The 24884-nt window shown below is 38.3% G+C and overlaps 3 protein-coding genes across 3 annotated transcripts in view; all 3 read right to left on the bottom strand.

Annotated features, from left to right (window-relative positions):
* LOC117212557 (nose resistant to fluoxetine protein 6-like) overlaps window positions 1–22600 on the bottom strand; it is a gene marked incomplete at its 3' end in the record, with an annotated part of 30289 nt that extends 7689 nt beyond the window's left edge. The window contains exon 1 of the mRNA XM_033457450.1: window positions 22547–22600. The remainder of the gene's footprint in view (window positions 1–22546) is intronic.
* Window positions 9103–13129, bottom strand: LOC117212551 (nose resistant to fluoxetine protein 6-like). The gene is made up of 13 exons (XM_033457445.1): window positions 12789–13129; window positions 12026–12270; window positions 11596–11789; window positions 11352–11473; window positions 10967–11206; window positions 10663–10870; window positions 10418–10583; window positions 10252–10331; window positions 10084–10179; window positions 9881–10010; window positions 9632–9806; window positions 9357–9499; window positions 9103–9273 (listed from the first exon to the last, which is right to left on the bottom strand). Exons 1-13 carry the CDS (start codon window positions 13009–13011, stop codon window positions 9151–9153), a joined length of 2145 nt encoding a protein of 714 aa, XP_033313336.1. The 5' UTR covers window positions 13012–13129; the 3' UTR covers window positions 9103–9150.
* Window positions 18107–20149, bottom strand: LOC117212549 (nose resistant to fluoxetine protein 6-like). Its single transcript, XM_033457443.1, has 4 exons — window positions 20117–20149; window positions 19873–19994; window positions 18426–18555; window positions 18107–18340 (listed from the first exon to the last, which is right to left on the bottom strand). Exons 1-4 carry the CDS (start codon window positions 20147–20149, stop codon window positions 18107–18109), a joined length of 519 nt encoding a protein of 172 aa, XP_033313334.1.
* Window positions 22601–24884: the final 2284 nt, after the last annotated feature.

Here is a 24884-nt window from a genome sequence, read left to right as displayed (position 1 = left end):
CCTAGATGTAGCCCTGGAGATGTTTGACAAAAGCCTTTGCTAGACTCCAATTTTACATTTTCCGTTCCATTAGAGTATCATTCATTCTCTGGTTTTCTTAGTTCTGGTTGATTCGGCAACTCTCTCTGTCCCAGTGTTGGCGATTGTTTGCCTAATCGTATCTGATTTTATTTCATAATTTGTTCATTTTTTTAGACCTTCTACTATGCTTTTCTTGTGGTAAGGCTAATTTATTTTATTGATATCCTATTGTAGGATCTTTACCTTTTTTTTCGTGGAGGGAACCTTCATAGGCGCCTCGCGCCCTCCGAGGAGAGGGCGCCGGGAAGAACCGGATTCGTACCGGCTAAGACCTTCACGGTGATCATCCTGACGATTGGTAAGAGAGCTCCAGGGGCCATCTTTTCGTATTCCTGCTTGGGCACTCCTTTGTCTTCTCCCTGATGGTGTAATCGGGAGTCATCCTTGGTTGATTGGGCCGTTAGGAGGGACCACTCCTCCTGACACCAAGCTGCCTGGACCGTCGTGCAAGTCCGAAGGAGAGACCAAACCCTCTTTGGCGTGACGGCACTCTCGATGGGTGTTGTCCTCTCGCCCTTTCTCTCTCGGCGCACTCCTTTGCGAGCATGACTTGCTCGCAGTAGGAGCGGACACCGATGTACTCCTGTTGCTCCTTCAGTATGGCTTCTACGATCGCTTCGGGGGCCAAACTCTCGCCGATGGCGAGTCGTAGGGCACGGCGCGGTTCCTCCCACGCCGGGCAGAACTCCAGCGTGTGCTGTGCCGTGTCTTCCTCTTCCTCGCAGTGGTGGCATGTACTAGTCACCTCCCGCTGAATCCTTAGCAGGAACTCCTCGAACGCTCCGTGTCCGGCGAGCACTTGCGTCATCCTATGCGCCAGCGGGAGCCCGCCACGATCTCTCCAGGCCTCCTACTTCGGTAGAACCGCTCCAACGGCCCGATGAGGCCGTACCGTATCCTCGGCGGCAAGCTGACTGCGCCACCTTTCCCAAGTCCGAGCCTTGCCTCCCCCCGGATGTCGCGGACCGACTGGCTGGCAGAGGGCGTATCACCGCCCGAGCACAGGCCCTGCACCCGTCGGAACGCTAGGGCCTGGAGCTCGAACGGAGGGGACGCCGCCAGGACAGTCGTCGACGCATATGATATCGTCCGGTATCCCCTTACGATTCTGATGGCGGTCGTCCTTTGCAGCCTCCTCATCAAGAGTAGACTGCGTCAACTTTTCATCAGATCCTCTGTCCACACCGGTGCCCCGTACAGGACCCGAGAACGGATGACTCCCTCATACAGTCGGCGTACTCCGACTTCTGCCCCACCGATATTCGGCAGCAGCCCACGACGTTGGCTGTCGTCATCACTTTGGGAACCAGGAATTTGAAGTGCGGCCCGAACGTCCATCGACTGTCGATGGTGAGGCCCAAGTATTTCATCTAAGGTTCTACCTCAACCTCCTCTCCGCTTATGTCCAAACACAGGTCGGGCGAAGGAGTCCCTCTACGTCGGTAGTCATGAAACCATATGGCCTCCGACTTGGCTGGGGACACCTTCAGGCCCAGCCTTCATATAGTCCGTATCACGCAAGAGGCGGCAAGCTCTCCGTGGCGCAGCGTCTCGTGCCATCAGCGTCCTCCGGCCAAGACCAATGTGTCGTGCGCGTAACACACCATGCCTGAGTCTGAGGGCATGGGGCAACAAAGAACCGCGTCTTATCCGATGATCCACAGAATCGGACCCAAAACCGAACTCTGCGGAACCCCACGTTCAACGGGCCACCGCTCTTGTAGGATCTTTACTACAATTAATTTATTTATAATAAATGGATTAAACAGGTTGGTGTTGGTTAAACTAAATAGCTAATTTACAACTCTCGTCACCACGGATCCGACGCTCTCTCTTACGCGAATCACACTCTCTCGACAACGCTGGCAACACTATCTCCCTGACTTCTTGATTCACACTCTCTGGCTTCTCAACTCACAATCTAACTTCTCAACTAACACTCTGACTGTTAATTCGTCTTTCCCCCTTAGCATCCCTTTGTCTTAGCCCCACCACGCACGCGTTCCGCAACCGCTCGTGACCAGGGTCACGCAGGCCTTTTTCGCGAAACTATTCGATTGAAGGACCGACGATACATTGTTGGGCCTATTTAGGTGAAAGTAAGATTTCAGCGGAGATGCTTCTGTCTACATGGGTTATGTTTCAATGGTGAACTGATCAGCATAGTGTAAATTATTTGAGGCTTTCTATTTCATGCGTTCAGATAATATCGCGCTGAGTATTGCTACTAATTCTATAGCGCGCTGCAGATTTAACGTTTGAAAATGTTAAGTTTGAACTGTTTTATTGGTCCGGTTATTTTACCTCTGGCATCAGCGGATTTGGATGATCTCCAAAGATTATAGCGATTATTGAAGTACTCGGCCAACAGCAGCGGTTTTGCGATTTGTTCACTGAGTTTTTCTATTTCTTCAAGTTGTAAGCTGTAGCTTATTGTATATATGTTTACATTACAAATATGGATTTTCTGTAGAACCGTAGTTATTGCTACGCTTTTGACCTATTGACACACTTTTTATACGTGTCTGAAACTAGTAATTTTTCGTCATAGCCTTCACACTAGCTTGGTGGATCAATTGGTCGGCTAAGAAGCTCGAAAAGCGCAGAAAACTCGAGACGTCACGTCGTTCGAGGAATTGGGACGTGATGCGCGATGATCGGCGTATTATCGAATTAATTCAACCTCGCCAACTTTCCTGTCGATCGCTCTGTTCCCCCAATTTCTTCCAGTTTCTAAACGAGGGCCTGCTTCTATGGAATTAACCGCGCTAATTTCCTGGAAATTTCACCAAGATACCAAACCTTTCTTTTCCTCTCTTCGTTCCAGCGAATTAAATTGATTCTTGATCTTATTAATTATCGAATTTTCGTTAAATGGACAAAAGGTAGAAAGGATAAGTCGTAATAAAGCAAAGAGGAAATAAATGATAGAGGATTCTGTATCATATCTCCATACTGTTCATCTTTTTTCCAATTTTACCTTTTCCATTTAATTTAATAAAATGTATCTAGCGATTAGTTGTTGTCAATTTTATAGATAAATATTAAGAGTGTTGATTGGTTAATGTTGAAAATCATGAAAGTTTAGTACATTACAAGCAAATAAAATTAATGGTACAATAAATAACAAAAAAAATAACATAGAAGATATGCTACAAACAGTAAAATCCAAATTAGAAGAATTAGATAAAATGTTAAACTTCCAACTTGAAAAATAAATCGTAAAAGTTTTTTTGAAAAGTCGTTTGGATCTTCCAACGCCTAAAGAAATTGCCACAGAATATACAGAGGAAAAGAATCTCTAACAATTTTCATGAAAGGACCTTGTTCCTATTTCACAGATCGTATCGTCAAAAATCAATTCGCGAGTCTTTTCAACATTATTGAACACCCAACTTCAACCGATTTATGTAACAACGATCATTGTCCCATTTTTATGCAAATGACAAGAAGAAATACTTGCGCTTGAAGAATTAACCCCTTAACCTACGATTTACGTTCGAGAATTTACGTTTGGTCCGATCATCTACTACGCGCTATGCCCGTAATATTTACGCTTGGCCCGATCATCGTACTACGGGCTATGCACGTAGTTGTAGGTTAAGGGGTTAATAACCGACACTGCAACAAAATCTATTACGAACGAACGAAAAATTCCAACACGCACAAAGGATAAGAAACACGCTTTCAAGGTATGTAAAAAGTGTAATTACAAAAAATGTAAGAAGTGTAATTACAAAAAATTAAAAAACTTTTTTAACAATGTTTTATTAGACTAGCTTCTTATGCGTGTACATAAATTTATTGTAATATCGGGAATATATATATTCTCGATTATTATTTATTGATGATTGATGATGATTTATTTGCAATAAATGGATTGTACAGATGTTGATTAAACAGAAGAACGTGAACGATTTAATGTGAACTAATTACAATAACGTGCTATAATCTAGACAACTCAATAGTTAATTCGCAACTCCCGTCACAACGGATCCAACGCTCTCTCTCACGCGGACCACACTCTCACGACAACGCTAGTGTCACGTAAAATTAAGGCATAGGATTTAAATACAAGAAGGTTGGGCCGTAACTCCACTTTATGTTTCTTTATTAAATAACACAAGTACAGTTTACCCGAGTGATCGGAGAGATGTTGACTGATGAGAGTTTGTAGTTTCAGTGTCGAGGTGTTTTCGTATTATTACGGAGGAAAGCTCGGCGTGGGTGTGTCCCTCTGAACTAACAATGCGGATTCGTTGTTCACACTTTTCGTTAGGAGAAGTGAGGGTAACGATCCGCGATGCCAATTGGTTATAGCTCACGTTAATAAATGAAGATAGGATGAGGAAGCCTCCTACCAACGTGGCTCGTAGGTGACATTGTTTATGTGAAAAACAATTCATTTCCGTTAGCCAAATATTCGGTTTTCCCATTAGGTAACTACCTGCTTTCTCCGTAATTTGTAGGAACGTACAATAAATCTAAGGACTGTTCAAGAACCATTTATAAACCGACAAAACTTACAGGAATAAACTAAAAGTTTAAGTTTATGGTGGATCCTTGAGGTTATTGAGGTTAAACACCTAGCAAATCTCACAAAGGACACAACTTAACAAACACGAAGATGGTATCCCACTGGGGGTAGCCACCCACATGATAATCAAACAGCTAAAAAATTCTACCAAATGTCCAAACTGGACAAGTTGTGAATGTAAAGAATTAAATAATAATAAAAAAAAAAGAAACTAGCAACACTATCTCGACAACGCAACTCGCACTCTCTCTGACTTCTCGATTTACACTCTCTGGCTTCTCCACTGACACTGACTGTTCTAGCATCCCTTTGTCTTTTCTTAGGCTCACCACGACGTATTTGGCAAATACTCGTGGCCAGGGTCACGTAGGTCTTTTCTACGAAAGTATTCAATCGAAGGACCGACGACGCATTGATGGATCCGACGACGCCTCGGCTCTCACGACATTGTTTATGGTTTACCCGATATCTCTTAACCCTTTTTGTTCACGATACTACATTATATTGTCGCGATTTTACATAAATTTCCACTTCGATGTCACACAATTCATTGCAGTCGTGTTAACGTAAATAAAAAAAGTAACGATCTTCGTTTTTTATTCGAAAACATGAAACTGCCATTGAACGAACAAAAAACATGTTTAAATGCGTGACTTTGTATCTTAAAGGCATCGCATTGTCGATATCAATCATTGGTGACCTTCAATTTTCTTCTAAATATTCATTCCTTTTTGCAATCTTTGTAAAAAGTTGTAAACATTTATAATGGTCGTTTAAGAGAAACGAACGGACAATGTCATAGTCAAAGATAGGGGAGCAAAAAGTCAGCCACAGAGATATCGCAAATAACTTATGATAATCATTAGCAAGACAGGTTGCAGTTTTGCATACCACCAGTGCAACTATATTACAACTCGGGATCTTTCGTCCTTCTTCGTTCGAAGAATTTACCTACGAAAGAAAATAAGTTTTCCTGAAAATATCGATTTTGTAGAGGGGAGGTTAAAATGGAGCACGTATTTAAAACCATGTAAAAGTACAAAATCATTATTCTTATGAATTAGAAACTATTGATTTGTATACAAATATATATTTGCTTTGAATATACATAGAAAAATACAAGGAAAGAACACATCCAAACCAGCTGAAGCGAACAAAACTCTCATAGAAAGAAGACTGAAATGGAAACACCCCACTAAACTCACTAAAGAAATAAAATAGTCAATAGAAGATGATATCCCGCTGGGGGTAGCCATCCTCATGTTATTTAGCAATTAAGTTAGAAAAATTTACCAAATGTCCAGTTGGACAAATTGTAAAGTACAAATTAAATAATAAAAAAAAATATATATATGTTCCGTTTTACTTCACGTTGAGGTTGAAGTCGCACGAGCGAATGTTACGACGAACGTTGGAATGCTCGTGTGACCACAGCTTAAAGTGTACTGTTTTAAATATTAAACATTTAGCAGCGTGAGGTAAAAAATCACTTTGCCGCTATGAATCTTCTAAATGCAAATAATCCGATATAAGGTAGGTATGGTCAAAACGTCAATACAATATAGAGAAACTTCGACACTAGAAATTTTGCCAACTCTGTTAATCAAAAACTAACACGTGATTTTCTTTGGCACTGTGCCATTTAGATAAAAATGAGATTCGGGAATAACTGTTTCCGTCTACGTAGATTATGTTTTAATGAGCAAATGATCAATATAATGTAAATTATGTAAAGTTCTCCATTTCGTATGTTTAACTAATTTTTTACTGAATATTGTTATGTCTGTTGCACCGAGAGATTTCTTCTGAGAGATTTCTCAGAAAAAGAGATTTCTTCTCTTTCTGAGAGATTGCACTGATCATTTCTCATATTGAAGTGGGTGCATGATTTAATGTTTATTAGTATTAAGTTAAGATTTTTATTTGTGGTTAGCAGCTTGTAGATTGTTTTATCGCTATTTTATTACATTATTATTTATCAGACATGTGAAGCGTTCCACATGGATCGTTGTATGTTCGTTATAATCATCGCCGTCATAAATACAGCAAAAGCGAAAGAGTTCAGGCAGATGTGGAACGCACAACTGTCTCGTTATAGTCCTACGCTAATAGCCTGTTATCATTGTATCAATGTATTTTACACCAGATTGCTTCCAATTACCAGATTGTTCAAATACCAATCGCTAACATGAGATGTATCAAACCGTGGAAAATCGTGTGTATCGTAGATGGAATTCCAGTTTGCGACAGTTGGTAAGCAAATTATTGTAATGATCTATTTTTTACGGGTGAACTTGAATTATTGTTTACTCGTTTTTTAAATCGTGTTTTCTAAGAATTCTATTTATCAACGAACAGGAGAACTGCTAGTCTTAGAGACAGTTCGAAACACTCACACATCCCTCGGTTTACTCATAGCACGGGAATGAGTCTTTTCCATCTTTCAGTGATGTGTAATCATATGTACGCGAGCTTCCGTTTTTCTCCCGAGTCAACCATCTATGTAGAAAATGCTGATTAATGAAGAACAATGTTTACAACTATTCCGTAAATGATTCTACATCAAAATTGATTCACCTTTCTAAGTATTATGAGATATTTAATGTAATTACGAATGTTTCCTGAAACATTGAATGCCATTCCTCAACAGAGATTATCGTAACAAAATGAAATGTTTGAAAATTTCGAACACGCGTGTGTATGTGCACCCGCACACACAGTAATTACTTCTGTTCATTGGTTTACTAATCGAAAAACTAGTATTCTACAAAATAGAATAAGAATGAATAATCTATTCTGAGAAAGTAAATATACATACATTTACATATTCCTAAGGCTATAAATAGTACTAAATATATTCTATGCTTACGTTAGATGGTAATTAGGAGTGTATCCCATGTAAATGAGTGACACTTTCGATGAAACTGTCGTAACGACGCTTATCTCCACGGCGATATTCTAATGATTGAAATAATCGATTTTATAGATCGGGAAAAACTAAACACTAAAGCGTTAGAAAACGAAATTGCAAACTCACGTGATCGATAATGTTATTGTAGGAGAAAACCGCCAAATACGAAGAACTGCATTTCATTGTATCATGAAAAATCGTAAATTTCACGGGTTATTTTAATGAGGTAAATTCTTAATTCGCGGTATAAACGGGCTACATACTGATTGTAACTCGCACTACAACTTGAATCGTTAGAGGTATACATTCGAGGTACAAGTAGTAAAATATCCATCTGCTTACCTTGTCTTCGATTTCTACATGATGTTGCACAGTGCTATTGTGCCGCGCACGTGCAATAAAAAAACAAAACTCAAAAGGTGAATATTCCTCGTTCGGGGAAGCTTGCAATCTTGTGGGCCTCCTAACGAATGATTATTCCCGATGACAAATCCTCTGGATGGCACTCCACTTTAATACAACGCTTAAAAAACACATGATATCTCATTGGAAACAATTCGCGATGCCATTAGCGATAAGGATCTGAAGCGGTGTGAAAATTAAGCGCACCGTTTGAAGCCAACAGCATCAGCTGATCGGCAAAACTATGACGACGGCGATCGTAATTCTTACACGCACCGTACGAAGGAACTAGTTTCTTATGCAACGCATTAAGGAAGTTTCAAGGTCGAGGTTTATACGCGGGCTAGGTAAAGTCTTGACCGGTTTGTTACTTTATCGACTTTCACCGTCACGTACTTCACGCCTAAAAAGTAAAAATCTTTTCCTGAAACGATGTACTTCTTCGACGAAAGGGCTTTCATCCTGTAACGAACGACCGTTTCTTAGATTTGCATTCGTCTAACTAGATTCTGAGAGGGACATAAAAATTACTCGTGAATGAGTTTTATTTGACGCGAACAAAATCGTATTGTTCACTAATTGTAAAGTAGGCTTCTAAGGTCGTTCACATTTTACGTCGTTTTCCCCATTTTTGACGAACATCCGAACTTGTTTGAAATTTCGCCGCCACTCAAACGACAAATTTTTATTTTATATTTTCGACTTCTTTTTTCGCGTAGAATCACCCCCTTTCCGCTTGTACCACCAGTTACCAACCACCCTGTATAATTACCAGATTTGGTTCGTCTATAGCCCGGTACATCATCCGTGCATGACATGCGCCTAGAAAAGGCTATGAAGCTGAGATTCAAATTGATTTTCAATGGCTTGGTGGACTAAGATAACTAAATGGTGGATAAGATAACTAGAGAAGATGTAGAGCTTTTCTAGAAGTGAGAATCACTTCAACAAAATAGACAGGAAGAGAAATGGGGAAAAAGGGGAAAGAAAGGAAGAAAGATAGATATGTATTATACTATTCGATATAGTATAATGCTGGACATCTACCTTAAACAACAGACGCTATTTTCACAATTGCGGTTCCAGAGAACATCATAATAAATAGAAATGTTTCAAGATTGACGGAGAGAGACAAACGGACAGACAAAGTGCATATATGGAGAGAGAAATTTCATCAGTTTATTAACTGAGCGGCTTAGAAATATGTATTAGTATATGTTTATTTCATACTTGGCGGATTATTGTACAATCGGACAAGTGATATAAACGGCATTTCTACTGTTGCGGACAGAACAATAGCGGCAATGAAACTACAAATAATCACTGTAATGGCAGTACAGGTCTGAAAAAACATAATATGTTATTATTACATAGGATTCATATTACTTTGAAATTGTTCGAATGAAACTACCTTATCATACTTACAATATTGGTGTAATAGAGAAAGAGAGGATAATTATCTAACGAATATAACGAAAGAATAATAATACAATTTATCAGATAAACGCCATACGTTAATTTACTGAAAGGGACGAAAATATCCAGCGATAAGATTTTGTTCACGATACCTGCAAACGTAACAAATATACTTGAGTGTAGTTCACAAAATGTTAAATAATTCGCATTACTCAAAGAGTATCTTTACGATAACTAGAATGACATTAACGTATTATTGAGTGACATGAAAAATATCTACTTACCGCCATTATTCGTAGTGCATGCAACTACAAGCCAGGCAATACCTAATGCCCAGCATGTTCTACTGAGGGCCAGATAAAGAACGGAGAGACCTAAAGATATATTCTTGTTCGCGAGTCCGAAGAGAATCGAACAATTACATAAAATTGCCAAGGACCAACCAACGATTAAGCTTTTCTGAAACATAAATTTAATCACGCTATTGAAAGATGCAGAAAAATATAAGTCTACGAACAAACAGTATACGTTACTTTTGATAAGTGCAATTTGAAATTCCATTTTGTAAGAAGGTGACATGTGGCCATTCCTATGAGGTATGGCGGTATTCTACACCACGGTCGTATATAAAAGTATGTCAGTGTCCTATATTGTTCGTCCAACCTAGGAAAGTGAATATAAGTATATTTACAAATTCCCTATTTTATAAAGAATGCTAAACATTTTGTATGCTTACGTAGGATGATAATTAATAGTGTACCCCGTGTAAACTAGTGATCCTATCGATGAAACTAGCGCAACAACTCCTATACCCACAGCAATATTGTAATGCCTGAAACAGTCGATTTTAGAGCCCAGGTAAAAATGGGTTCTAAGGGATCAAAGAACGAAATTAGAAACTCACGTGATCGATAAAGTTAGAAGAAAGCTTCCAAATACGAAGAACTGCATATCATTGGGCAGGTACCAACTCCATGTGAGACACTGTAAACAGTACTTCTCTCCGAAACGATTCTTTTGCAATAACGCGAACGATATTTGCAATAGATTATCTGAGAAAGTATACGTACTAGCTCATCCCATCTATAGAAGTTGTTGATGTAAAGTATGTTAGTCCACCAATATTTGGAACACTTTGCATTTGGATGCTCAACGGGAAGAAGCTCTGAGACATGATGATGCCAGGTAAAATTCAGTATCGCGATTAATATAACGACGAAATATGCAGGTGTAAGCCTTCGAAATTAATATATTTATTTTATTATCATAGAAATCTCATCGACAGTACCTTTGAAGCATTGATACTATACTATACCTTATATATCGTTTGACAATCTTTTGAAAAAATTCGTTTATCCTCTTTGCTATAGGCGGAATTCCCTGATATTTTCGCCGTTCCTTCAGAAATGAATGTGATAACAGAAAACCACTCATAAAGAAAAATGCATCCACCGATAATGTGAAGTTGCTTATGATTTGAAGGAGTAAAGTTTCAGCCATTGTAAATACAAGCCATTTGTTACCTGTATACATGAGTGACTGTATTAAAAAAATACATGGTAGATCAGAAATTGGATCGGAGTAGTAACGTTAAAAGATCGTTAAAATTAATTTCTCACTCAAAACATGAAATGCGTAGATCAATATGTGCCCCATAATAATCCATACTATTGTCAACGTTCTCAAGCCGTAGAATACTCGCAGATTACCACCCTTTTCCGGTTTAAATATTTCCTCTACATTGGTGAGAAATGAAAAACACAGAAGATATTGGCTGATAGGATGCTGCTGCCTCGACTCGGGAGGTACCGGTTTCTCGTAGTTGGGTCCGCATTTCTCATCTATTCCGTTGTTCAATGCTGTTGGAAGTTAGTCGTACGTTACATAGATTCCCATGAAATAAACTCGAGGCGATAATAATCAGTAAGATTGGTAACGTGAGCGCAGTTTTAAGTAATAGTTAAATAATAGTTAATATAAAATATCAATGTATGTGTAGCTTACGTATCGCGTTGTTACTTTCGGACATAAGCTTTCCCCTTTCGTTATTCAATCGCTTTCGATATACGAAAACGTCGTAAACTGTGGCCGCTATTACGGTAACACACAACGATAGCAAAACTCCTCTGTAATCATAATTTTAAAGTTCGTAGGTGGTATTTTATCGGATGCAGATCTTGACCTATGTAATATATATCTGAAGTGACAAAAATTCAAGGTTCAAATTACGAGTTTGAAATGTACGTACATGATGAAAATCATTTTCGCAGATAGTAGCCATTGACCATCATCTACCAAATCGGAGACTTCGATCAGCTTGAGGTGTATATTAAAAAGTTTTCCAATGAAAAGTGTCTCATTACGAAATACTTTATCGAGCATAGTGGTAACATCACCTATGCTGCAGGATGCCGGTAAGCAAAGTCCAAGCGTGATCAAATCCTAAAATAGATGCAGTTTCTCAATTTTCTGATCGTCCGTCGTGACCGTAAAAATTCGCACGTAAATTTCATGAAATATTTTAATATTAATGATATCATCTATCAATATTATTTTAATGCGATAAATGCTTAATTTACTGCATAAACTGGCTACATACTGATTGTAATTCGCTTTGCAACTTGAATCGTTAGAGATATACAATCGAGATACTAATTCTAAAATATCCATTTGCTTACTTCGTCTTCTATTTCTATATGATATTGCACAGTGCTATTGTGCCGCGCACGTGCAATAAAAAAACGAAACTCAAAAGGTGAATACTCTTCATTCGGGTTCCGGTATATGGAATTGTTCTTTCGTATTTTCTCCGATAGCAATACCGTGCGATTTTCAGAGAAAAGCTTGCAACCTATTTGGTCTCCTAACCAATGGTTGTTTCCGACGACAAATCCTCCGGATGGTACGCCACTGGTATCCAATGCTTAAAAAACACATGATCTCTCATTGGAAACTGCTCGTGATACAATTGGCAATAAGGATCTGATGCGGTGTTAAAATTAATCGCACCGTTTGAAGCCAACAGCATCAGCTGATCGGAAAAACTATGACAACGACGATCGCAGCTTTTACACGCCCTGTACGAAGGAACTAGTTTCTTATGCAACGTATGAGGAAAGTCGCAATGTCGGGAAATGGCTGGATAAAAAATTACGCATCTTACACAATCACAACGTAGCGTGATGGTACCGTGATCAGAAGAATCTTCGCGGTTGCACAGGAGTTGTTTCTGTTGTTTTTGATTCGAATTTTCCGCGGTATAAATGTGTTCATCGAGAACATGTCACGAAACACAATCGCAAACACGGTGTACATTTTTTTGAATCACGGTCGGTTATACGTATTTCGTTTGGTTTGCCTCCTTCTTTCTTTTCGCTGTAATTGACTGGCGGTAGCTTCGCGGAACCGAATTCGGCTATATATCTTAAAAGTTCTATTAACCTCTTAGAGCCCAAAGTATCTGGTTATCCACCGCATTCCGAAATTCATCTATCTCCGTCCGACATCTGCTGGAATTTAGAAGATCAGCATTTTCCAGAACCGCGTACACTGGAAGTATCTTCCTTGTGGCCATCGGGTCTAGTTCGGTCGCTTGTATTAACACGTAAAAGCTTGTTAAAGATAGAAAGGATAACCATGTCCACGAAATTCTTCCGCACTTCATACTTCGAAATGAGATTTACACTTGGATTATTAAAATTGACTATCGAGGAATATCGGCAGCCACGCGAATGTATTTTGTTCTCTTGTTGGTAGTAATGTACGTTGCTGCTCTTTCGGTACTATGTTCGAAAATGCGACTGCGTCGAACGGGTTTCGAATGGCGAATGGAGCTCGAGAGACTCAAGGGTTTCCGATAAAATTGAAGCGCGATAATGCGTATTCGTAACAGGACATATCATTGATAATGTATAACATCGCAATCATTTTAATTGCTAATAAGTTTGTCATGTTATTTCTACCGATCCAATTATGTAATCCGGTATTAGTTTTTTAAAACCCTTGTCTTTGACGTTCGTTACTTTTTACCTTATATTTTAATTTTGAAGCAAGTTTTTTTAGGACATCCAGCCAATTAATATCGTTCGATATAATTTTTAATATGCTTATAATTAAGAGTTTTGACGCGAAAGCGTGAGCTGGCCTTCATCTTGCAATTTCCATAAAATTATTGCTCACTGCTGCCATTAAAATGCGAGTCAATTTTAATATATCGCTCTGAAATGCTCATTGAATGCATCATGCATTATAAAAACCATCAATCCATTACTTTATTTCGCGCCTGAGATTCTTTTAGACCGCGGTCAAGAAGCTGCAGATTATTTTTCCTGCTCATATATCGTTTTCACATATATGGCGTTGTATTCAAACAAAAAAAGAAAGAAGGAAAAAAGATTACAATTATAGTAAATTCAATAAATTAATGATTAACGTGCATTTTTTGACCAACTCTATAGAACATTATCTGAACTATAAAATTACAGGCGACAGTATGTTCAAAACCATTAAATATGAATGTTCATTAATGATAAGCAAAATCGGAATTAAACATTTCGCGAATTTAAGTCAGCAGTAGCACAATGTATAATGATAATTCTACATTTAATTCACTTCCTTTTCTGTGTGATTCTATCACTGACAGTGAAGGGGACACGTAAGGAATTGTAAGATACAGACCTACTCTCGTTTCCAGCTTATGTCATTTTGCCGATCGAAAATAAGTCAAGCACCTTCGCGATCTATTTTCGTTTAAAAACTTCTATTCTTGGTCGCGGTCTCGCGTTTAACGCTTCTTCGCTAGATTTTATGTTCGCTGGTTGTGGCCAATTAACATTCCACTTTCATATGTGTGGCTGGGTAAAGTCTTGACCGGTTTGTTATTCTATCGACTTTTACCGCCACGTAATTCACGCGTAACAAATAAAAATCTTTTCCTTCGTCGACGTACTCCTTCGGCGCAAGAGCCTTTACTCGTAACGAACGCTTGTTTCTTAGATTCGTATTCGTCGAGCTGGTTCCTCAAACGGACATGAAAAAATGAACCGTGGGTGCATTTTATTTGATCGACAAGACCGCGCTGTTTTCTACTTGCCAAGAATGCTTTTAGGATCGTTCAAATTCCTCGTCGTCTTTTGCATTTTCGACGAACATCCACAGAGCTTGATTGAAATCTTGTCGACTCAATCTCTACTCGATTTTTCATCTTTTTTCCTTTGTTTTGCACCCTTGCATCTTATCGATCAAGATGTTAAAATGGCACACCGAAGTGCACATTTTTATAAAATACACGCAGTACACCTTCTTCCACGATTTATCCAATCAAAATTTCGCCTGTTTAATGTCCAAAAGAAAGTAACGATTGTTCCGTTCGAAACGACCAAAACGTAAGAATCTTCCTAAGCAATTTTATGACGTCAGCTTCCGTGGGAAAGTTCCTTTTAGCAATGGTGACAACGTTTTTAATTTTCCATGTCTATCGTGTTCTCAATACCCAAGCGTATCGTAAACACGGCTACTTCCGAGTAGTAATTTAACTAATCGAAACGTGGCTGCTATGATGGCAGCACATGAAAGTAATGAAACTTCTCTGTAACCAAAATTTTTAAGTTTCTAGTCGATTTTTCATTGGACGCAGATCGCGATATATAGCGTGTATGTCAATGGGTGACAAGAATTCGAACTTTCAATAACGAGCTTAGAATTTCGTAAGGAGGAGCCATTGTTGATCGTCCGTCCAATCAGAGACTTCGATCAGCCTCAAGTCCGTGAAAAAGATTTCCGATTAAAGAGTTTTATTATTGAATACACTATCCATCATAGTGACGGTATCGCGTTTGATATACAATGCAAATAAGCAAACTTCAAGCGTCATCAAATCCTGAAAAAAAGCGCAATGTCGCGAACCTCTGATAGTTCGTTGCAATCGTGAAAGGTCGTACATAAATGTCATGGGTTGTTTTAATGAGGTAAATTTGCTGTACAGATCATAATGATGATTACATATTGATTACAAGTAGCATTGCGACTCGAATAGTTGGATATATGGATTCGAGATGTAAACACTGAAATATCCATGTACCTACTTCGTTTTTTGATTTTATGCGATATTGCACAGCGCTATTGTGCCGCATGCGTCCAATAAAAGGTAGAAACTCAAAAGGCGGATGTTCCTCGTTCGAGTTCCGGTATATCGAATTGTTCTTTCGTACTTTCTGTCACAGAAATTGCATGCAATTTTTAGAGATCTTGGAGCAAGTCAGACGATCTCCTATAAAATAATGGTGCTCGTTGACAAATCCCCTGGGTGGCTCGCCGCTAGTGTCCAACGCTTGAAAAACACATGATTCTGTAATGGTAGCAGCTGATCTGCAAAAGGGATACACTTGGGCTACAAAGGTCATCATTTTTATGGAGCCCATGCTTCTGTTTCGGCGGTTGATTCGATGAAAAATTATGCATGTGACACAATCGCGACGTAACGCGACGTAATTGCCTCCAGGAAAACTGCGGCGGTTGCACTAGAATTATTTTCATGTTTCTTGAGTTTCACTGACTGTTTAATTTGTTGAATCGTGATAGATTGTGCGTATTTCGATTGATTTGCCTCCTTCTTCTTTTCACAATCGTAATCTACTTTCAGTAACTTCGTCGAGCGAAGTTTGTCCAGGTATCTTGAAAGTTCTATTTACCTCTTAGTCCCCAAAGTATCTCCGATGTCAACTCGAATTTAGAAGAATGATGTTTTACAAATGGTATGTTGATTGTATAATTATTAGCATAACGGATTTCTGTTTTTCATACAACGTGTGTAACCATCACGCGATAGCAATTCATTCGGAGCATATATCTAAGAAAACGTTGTTCCGTCTTGCCTTGCTTTGTCTGCTCGCTCCTATCGCATAGTTCCTTATATCTGTTAATATACATATAATAACATATTTTGATGTGTGATGTAGAAGGGGCTTTCAGAGCGTATTTTATACTTGGAAACTATCTTCGTCGATATAGTACGTACCATATGTTTGGTTCCAAAGAGGATACTATTGACTTTGCATGCACGATGTACCCCTGTAATTACCCTTGTTTTATTTCCTGTAATGTAGGTGGTTTGGCAGGGCTATAGATTGTTGAGTCGTAGTCTACCTTAGGTCAAATTATGTAGTGCTTGATATGTTTTTAAGGATCGATACAACTGCTCTCCTTCAGCTGTTGACAAAGACTACGTGGGCCCACACGCATTTAAATATATTAAGCAGATGGTTCGTTCCAGATTTATGGAATTGTTTTAAAATATCAAATCACTTTTTGAACTTTTTCCGGCAAATGTGTCTCCACGTGCGAAGGCGGCGAAGAAGAGAAAGTGTCGCTAATAACCCGAAGGACGTACAAAATTTCATGCACGTGTTCTTTATGTTTGTTCCAAAGAACTTCGTCACCACATGACGTTGCAGCTTGAAAGGTTAATAGCATGATGGGTAATATCAATTTTCGATTTGTTTTATGGATCCAAGCATAGCAAATAGATATAAATAGTCGGTTACATGAATGACGCAGCGGCGTTAACAGCGATAAATTTACCGATTTTATAAATTTCGATATCCCAACATTTCCAATATCCAGTTTCCGAATTTCCTAGTTTGTCAATTCTCAAAATATCATACTTTTGAGTTATGAAAATTGCAAATTTTCATAAGCCCAAATTTACGAATTTTCGAATTGAGAAAACAAAATTCATCTCTGTTTTCACAACTTTGATGAAAATGACTCTTTTCCTAAAATTCCTGATATCCATCTTGTTCTTGGCATATTTTCACTTATTTGGATACTTCATCTAACTAACGTACGTATCTCGAACTTCTAATTTCTCATCGTAGCCGTCTTCGTACTCAGTCATTGTCGATTTTATTGATTTTTTTTAAGAGAAATTTTTACAACTCACAGTTTTTGCAATGATAATATTACATCCATATTACAAAATCATGAAAAGTTTTTCAGTACTTATATAAGTGCTTACGTAAAGAAAAAATAGCTTAGCTTTACCTATAAATTTCATGCATGGCGACGAAAATGATATGTAACTCTAAAAACGCATTTTAAAGAAACGATCATACTCGCGAACATTACAGCGACGCGAACAGATACCCGTTATCTTTGTAGTTCATCGACTGCGTGTGTCGAATAAGTCGACAGGTGCTCAATGCGTTTGAGTTTAACGCACACTTTCTAATCACGATTTTCGTTTCACTTATACTTTTGTATATTTAAAAAATCTTTATATTTAACAGTTATTTGGAACATTTCCCGTAGATTGTTATACGTTTGTTATAATAATCACCATCATAAATACATCTACAACGAACGCGAAGAATTCAGGAAGAATTATGTCGCTTCGCTTTTCTTCGTGCACTATTATACAATCGCATAAACGGCATTTCGATTGTTGCGCATAAGAGAATAGAAGCACTAAAACTACAAACGGCCATTGTAACGAACAGGGTACCCTGGAAAACAGAATTGTTATTTCATAATACAATAGTAATATTACATCGAAATTGTCCAAGTGAAATAGTTTCATTATACTTACAATGGTGACGTTATCAACGTAGAAAGGATAATAAGTTGAGGAAAAAGCCGAAAGTATAAGAATAGGATTTAGAAGATAAGCACCATACGCCAATTTACTCAAAACAACAAAAATATCTAGCGATAAGATTTTCTTCACGATACCTGCAATCGTATCAAATATATTTGGGTGTAATTTACAATAAGAAGAATGCCATTGACGCATTACTGAGTGACATGAAAAATATCGAATTACCAGCATGGTTCGTAGTGCATACAACTACCAGCCAGGCTATACCCAGTGCCCAGCCCGTTCTACTGAGGGCCAAATAAAGAACGGCTAAGTTTAAGGACGTGTTATGGTTCACGGGTGTAAATAGAATCGAGCAATTACATAGAATTGCCAAAGTCCAACCAAGGACTAAGAATTTCTAAAAGATTGGATTAATCACGTTATTGATACATGCACAGAAATGTAGGTGTAACGACAAAACTGATAGAAACAGAATATGTTACTTTTGATAACCGTAATTTATAGTTGCATTTGCTAAGAAGGTGACATGTAGCCATTCCTATGAGATAAGGAGATATTCTACACCACGGTCGTATATAAACGTATGTCAGTGTCTTATATTGCTCATCCAACCTAGGAAAGATAATATGAATATATTTACAAATTCCCTATGTTGCAAAGAGTGTTAAACATTTTGTATACTAACGTAGGCTCGTAATTAAGAGTGTACCCCATATAAGCGACTGATCCTATCGATGAAACTAAGCTAAAAACGCCTAAGCCAATGGCAATGTTGTAATGCCTGAAACAGTCTATTTTAGTGTCCGGGTAAAATTGGCCAATGAATGACTACAAAACCAAATTTCAAACTCACGTGATCGATAATATTAGGAGAAAATTACCAAATACGAAGAACTGCATATCATTGGGCAAGTACCAACTCCATGTGAGACACTGCAAACAGTATTTCTCTCCGAAACGATTCTTTCGTAATAACGCGAACGATGTTTACAATGAATTGCCATAGAAAGTATACGTACTAGGTCATCCCAATGGTAGAAGTTGTTTATGTAAAGTATATTTGTCCACCAATATTTGGAACACTTAGCACTTGGTTGCTCGTAGGGAAGAAGTGCTGAGACATGATCATGCCAGGTGAAATTTAATATCGCTATCAGTATAACGACGAAATATGCAGGTGTAAGCCTACAAAATTAATGTATTTATTTGATTAGCACTGTATTTGCATCGCGCATAAGTTAAAACACAAAGACATATTAAAATCATCTATACCTAATATATCGCTTCATAATTATTTGAAGGAACATATTCACTCTTTCTATTATAGACGGTACTCTCTCCATTTTTTGATGTTTCTTGAGAAAAATATACGACGTCAGAAAACCACTCATAAAGAAAAACGTGTCCACCAAGAATGTCGTATTGAATATCATTCGCGCGGGCACTTCATCGATCATCAGGTACAAGTGCGATTTGTTAGCTGCATACATGATTGGTGTCGTTAAAAAAGTTGAGCTATCATATATCAGAAATCGGAATGGGCTATTGAAATTAAAACGCAATTGAAATTCATTTTTTACCCATAGTATTCAATCCGTACACGATCAGATGTGCCAGTATAATCCATAGCATTCCCAACACTTTTATACCGTGGAATATACGCAAATTCTCTACATCCTCTTTTACTTTAAATATTTGTCGTACATTTCTGAGCAACGAAAAACAGAGCAAATATTGGTTCATGCGATTTTGTTGCCTCGACTCTGAAGGTATCGATCCATTGTGATCGGTTTTGCGTTCCCCTTGTGTCCCGTTCTCCAATTCTATTCAAAGTTAACCATACGTTACACAGATTCCCGTGAAATAAACTCGTGGCGATCAGAATCATTAACATCTGGAATATCACGTATTATCGTATGTATCGCTTACCTTCCGTACTTCCATCTTGGTGAACAATGATTTCCTTTTCGCTGTTTACACGGTTTCGACGGGCGAAAATATCGTATACTGTGGCTGCTGTCACGGTAGTACACAACAATAGTAAAACTCCTCTGTAATCACAGTTTTAAGGTTTCTACTCGATATTTAGTCGAACGCCGATCGTGATACTTCTATTTATGTCGACTGAGAATTGAAATTTGGACTGTCGATTACGAGCTTGAAATTTACGTACATGATGGAGATCATTTTCGCAGAGAGTAGCCATTGATAATCATTTACCAAATCAGCGACTTCGATGAGCCTGAAGTGTACAGCAAAAAGTTTGCCGATGAGAAGAGTCTTGTCATGCAATGTTTTATCTAACATCGTGGCTACATCTTGTTTGGTGCAGGATGCCGGTAAACAAAGTCCAAGCGTAATCAAATCCTTACAAAAACGTTCGTCACAGTCGAGAAACTCCACATTATAAATCTGATTCATTATGCTAATCATGTACATGAGATATGTACGTGCTTACTTCGTCCGGCATTTCTTGGTGATACTGCATAGTGCTATTGTGCCGCATGCGCCCAATAAAAAAGCGGAACTCAAAAGGTGGATGCTCCTCGTTCGGGTTGCGATATATCGTATTGTTCTTTCGTTTCCCCTCCGAGACAAACAGCGTGCGATTTTGAGAGAGAATGGTGCAACCCATACGATCTCCTAACCAATAATTGTGCCCGCTTATAAATCCCCCGGGTGGCACGCCATTGGTGTCCAAAGCTTAAAGAATATATGATACTGCGTTGGAAACATCTGATGATACTATTGGGAATAAGGATTTTAAGCGGTAAGGAAGTTGAATGCAGAATTTGGCGTTTCGTGTTTAAAGTCAGAAAATTCAGTTCGTTAGGATAAGAAAAATAGCTACGACTATGACCGTCGCTTTTCCGCACTTCAGACAAGGGAAGTAGTTTCTTGCGTAAGGTGCGAAGGAAGTCTCAGGGAAGAGGTCCAACTCGACTTAAAATTATGCAGTTGATAGAATCGCGACATAATAGTCGCTAGAAGAATTCTAGCGGTTGCATAAGAATTGCTTTTACTGTTATTAATTTTTCACGGTGTAAATGCGTTTTAAATGCAAACAAGGGATGCGACATGTCACGAAACACAGCCGCAAGCACGGTGTATATTTATTCGAATTCTATATCCGTTTATGTTTGTACGTTGGTATGTTATGGTTATACGATTATGTTCTATATATTTAATGTGATTTGTTTTATCCTTCCTTTTGTACGCAATCGGCCGGCAGTAGAAATTCATTCACACTACCTTAAAAGTTCTGTTTACCTCTTAGACCCCAAAATATCTGGTTGTCAACAGCATTACGAAATTCATCAACCTCCGTCCGACATCTGCTGGAATTTAGAAGATCCACATTTTCCAAAACTGCGTACGCTGGAAGTACCTGCCTCATGGTCACTGGGTCTAGCGTGGTCGCTTGGGTCGACACGTAAATCATTGCTAATGATAAAAGGGATAGCCATATCCACGAGGAATTTTTTCCGTACTGCATGCTCTGGAATAGGGTTTGCACTCGGATTATTCAAATTCTCTATTGAAAAAAATGGTCAACCATACAAATGACCATTATTCTTTCTTATACGATGAAGTACGTTGTCACTCTTTCGATACTATGGTCGATCAAGAGTATGACTACTATAATATGAATGAAATGTTCAGTACATCTATTGGGTACCAACATTTTCTAGGAAGATCGCGTCAAGACTAGTCGTATCCAACAAGGAACGCACAATTTATGACGTAGGACGCTGACAATCATTGTAAATATTTCATCTTCTTGATTATCGCCCAGTTACGGAACCCCAATTAGATTATTGCAGTACTGTTGTCGGCACGTGGCTTACCGAAATCGTTAATTATCAGCACGCCGATACTCTGTTGAGCAAATTTTTATTTTTTTCGGTTTTTCTCGGTCAGTATGTGATCGTAGTAGATATTTGTGAAACAATACCGAACCTGCTAAGCATTTCTACCTAGAAGTAACGATTCCCGAAATGCACCAATTTTGAAAAAAATTGCGGGGTTTCAACTTTACGGATGTTTTGTGCTTTTACAATAGCAGTTACCTCATTGCAGGAGTAGAATGATATGTATTGTCGTTAATATTATAAAATTTGAACTATGTGTGAATTTGAACCAAGATGAGAAGGACAGCTAAATGGGGCCATTCTCTACTTACGTTTTTTAATTCATTTAAAAAACTGAGACTCTAAGAGGAAATGAAACGACAGCACGCGATACTGTAGATGTTTGTGTCCAGAGTTGCGTCAAAAGATACCTGGATGTTGTGTTTTGTTTACAATTTGAAGGAGGAAAACTTTGGCGAAATACACTATGGGGATGGTATATATAAAAATATCGACAATATAAATTGGAAAAAACATGATTTTCTAGTTTTCCTTGTCGATTTTCTCGGCAAAAATGTCTGCTTTCTTCGAATACGCAAAAATTGAACAGCTTCTTTATTCCACGTTTGGTGGAGAAGATGGTATCGTAAAAATGAGCTTCAGTGAGTCTCTATTCTCTAAAGGTGAACTCTTCTTACGCAAAGTCTGGTGGAGAAGTTGATGATTCGAGGCACGAACGATACTGAACTAACCGTTTCTAATGGCGACACTAATCCTCCGATCGACGTTTCCGTTTGAACGATTACACGAGACTGCTGAAACTGCTTACACGGCATCCGTCCGCCGATTGGTTTCACAATGAATGGAAAAAATTCACAATTAGCATTTTATGAGTAAATCTGTCCTCAGTGTTCTCAGTCAGAATCCCGATACTAAGTCCAATCGAACCGTTATACTCCGCTAAATTGAAAAATTACAAGATTGAAAAGAAAACTCGTCATAATGATGCATTTCGCTATTGAAACGACGATGTGCATAGAAATGCAAAACACTGCTACGAATGTTCAATGGAATGGTTTTGAGTGTTACTGTGTCGTTCTCGCAAAGTTTTGTTTCTTCGGACGGAACAAGTTATTTCGGCCCAATTATTCGTGTAATGTTGGCTAATTCGAAGTGAAATTGTAACGCATAACTATTTAGGTGATACAGTCAGTGGTGTAGACGGTAATTGAATATTTTAAGAGACGTTACGAGAAAAATTTATTGCGTCGTTTATTAGTATTAATTAATTGCTGGCGATAATGGTGTGGGAGTTTTACGATTTTATAAAAGATTCGGTTTAAAAGATTGTATTTCTTTGTTGTGCAAAACGTGAAAAGTCATACCACACCAACCACACTTAATCGCGCTGAGAATATGTCATGTAACCATCTAAATGAAAATGCGAGCCAAATTAGTTTCAGGTATTCTTTCTGCAGACAATATTGACATGAATGAAGACATGCAGATACGTTGGATTGGAATGATAGCACAAAACGTGACAGATGGAATACAATCATTTATTTTAGAAGGAATCATTTCGTTATATCTATGACGGATTGTGGTATTCTCTATATCTCCTTTAGTTTTGATTCTGCTCGAATCAATTATCTGAAAAACAGCTTATAGAAACCTTTTTATCTCTCAATTAGTTGGGATAATTGACGTTCTCAAACTCCTGTATAGCAAGTAGTTATCCGTGACATTCATTTCCTTTCACCCCATATCATTTATTATCTTTTCGACGGTTGTCCCCATGTCTCGTCAAGTAGAACATGCTCGCCTGCTACGAATGACGCCCTGTTTCGTCAAATAGTACACAGCATTTAAAACAGGATTTAAATATTTGTTGTACAGTACTATGTAAAATAAAGGTCAAATTCTGCGTTTTGCGTAGTATCCGGGTAACAAAATATTATGGAACAACGACGCTTTGATGTCTCTAACCGAAATTGAGGATCGCTTCTTACGGAAAGAAGCTGCGAAGAGTTTCGGTTAGATACCTGTTGATCCCTGACATTTTCGAAATTTGGTATTTCTAACTTACTGTACTGCTCAGTCTGTGACGTAATGTCCTTTATTTTTTATTGTAGATAAAATTCAATACACCGAGGCAGAATTTCTTCGTATGCTTTGTGTTATATTCTATATTTACATTATTATTCATTTACATAAATACGCTTTTGCAACTTTTTATAATTGATCCCATAAAATTCTGTCCCTCCTAACAATAATAACGTTATGAAGTCATTGAACACGTATTTTATCGCTTAAGAAATTAACAGTTTTCTGCGATGACCAGCAACTTGTGACTCTTCTCTCTTCTCTCTTTCCCTCACATTTCCCTCATTTCGACATGAATTTTTCGAGTCGCTGCGCAACCCAGATGCCCGGAGCAGTGGTCTCATCACTTGTGAAAGGAGAATGACCAGTGACATTAAATCAACCATCCTCACGAATTCGAAAATACTTAATTAAGCAGTCAGTTTGTCTTATCCGTGCCAACATGTCTCGTCCGAGATGTTATAAAATGTTTTTTTGGCTAAGTCTGATCTTACATTCAAATTGACATATTACATCAAGCACATAATCTATATACCATCTGTTTAAATTAACTCTGACAATTATTCATAGTAATAAATAATCTTTGTCAGCCTTTCTTCTTTGCGACAAATAATCACTGCTGCTACATCACGTTCCAGCTTGGTGTCTCCAACATTCTATGTGCATTTGAATCCTGAGTAATGGATTAGGTTTCGATCATTCTATGCTTACCTTATGGTCTTGTGACGTGAACTTGCAACATTGTCTACGCGTTTTTTATCATGTTCTCCAAGTCTCTTTTTTTTTAGACATGCAAGGCAAATGACAGTGTTAGGAACGAAAAACAACTACGAGAAGGTCGCCGTGTACTGCATGGCAAAGACTTTTTCTTCTCCTTCAGAGATCTATATTTATTTGTATATAATCATATTTACGTCATCCAAATTACAATATCCTCATCTATAAAGATGAGAGAGTTCAGAGATCACTGCCATAAAGATATGTTTT

The sequence above is a fragment of the Bombus bifarius genome, unplaced genomic scaffold, assembly GCF_011952205.1.
Source record: "Bombus bifarius isolate JDL3187 unplaced genomic scaffold, Bbif_JDL3187 scf7180000008321, whole genome shotgun sequence".
Classification (NCBI taxonomy): Eukaryota; Metazoa; Arthropoda; class Insecta; order Hymenoptera; family Apidae; genus Bombus; species Bombus bifarius.
This window is presented reverse-complemented; position numbering and strand designations above follow the sequence as displayed.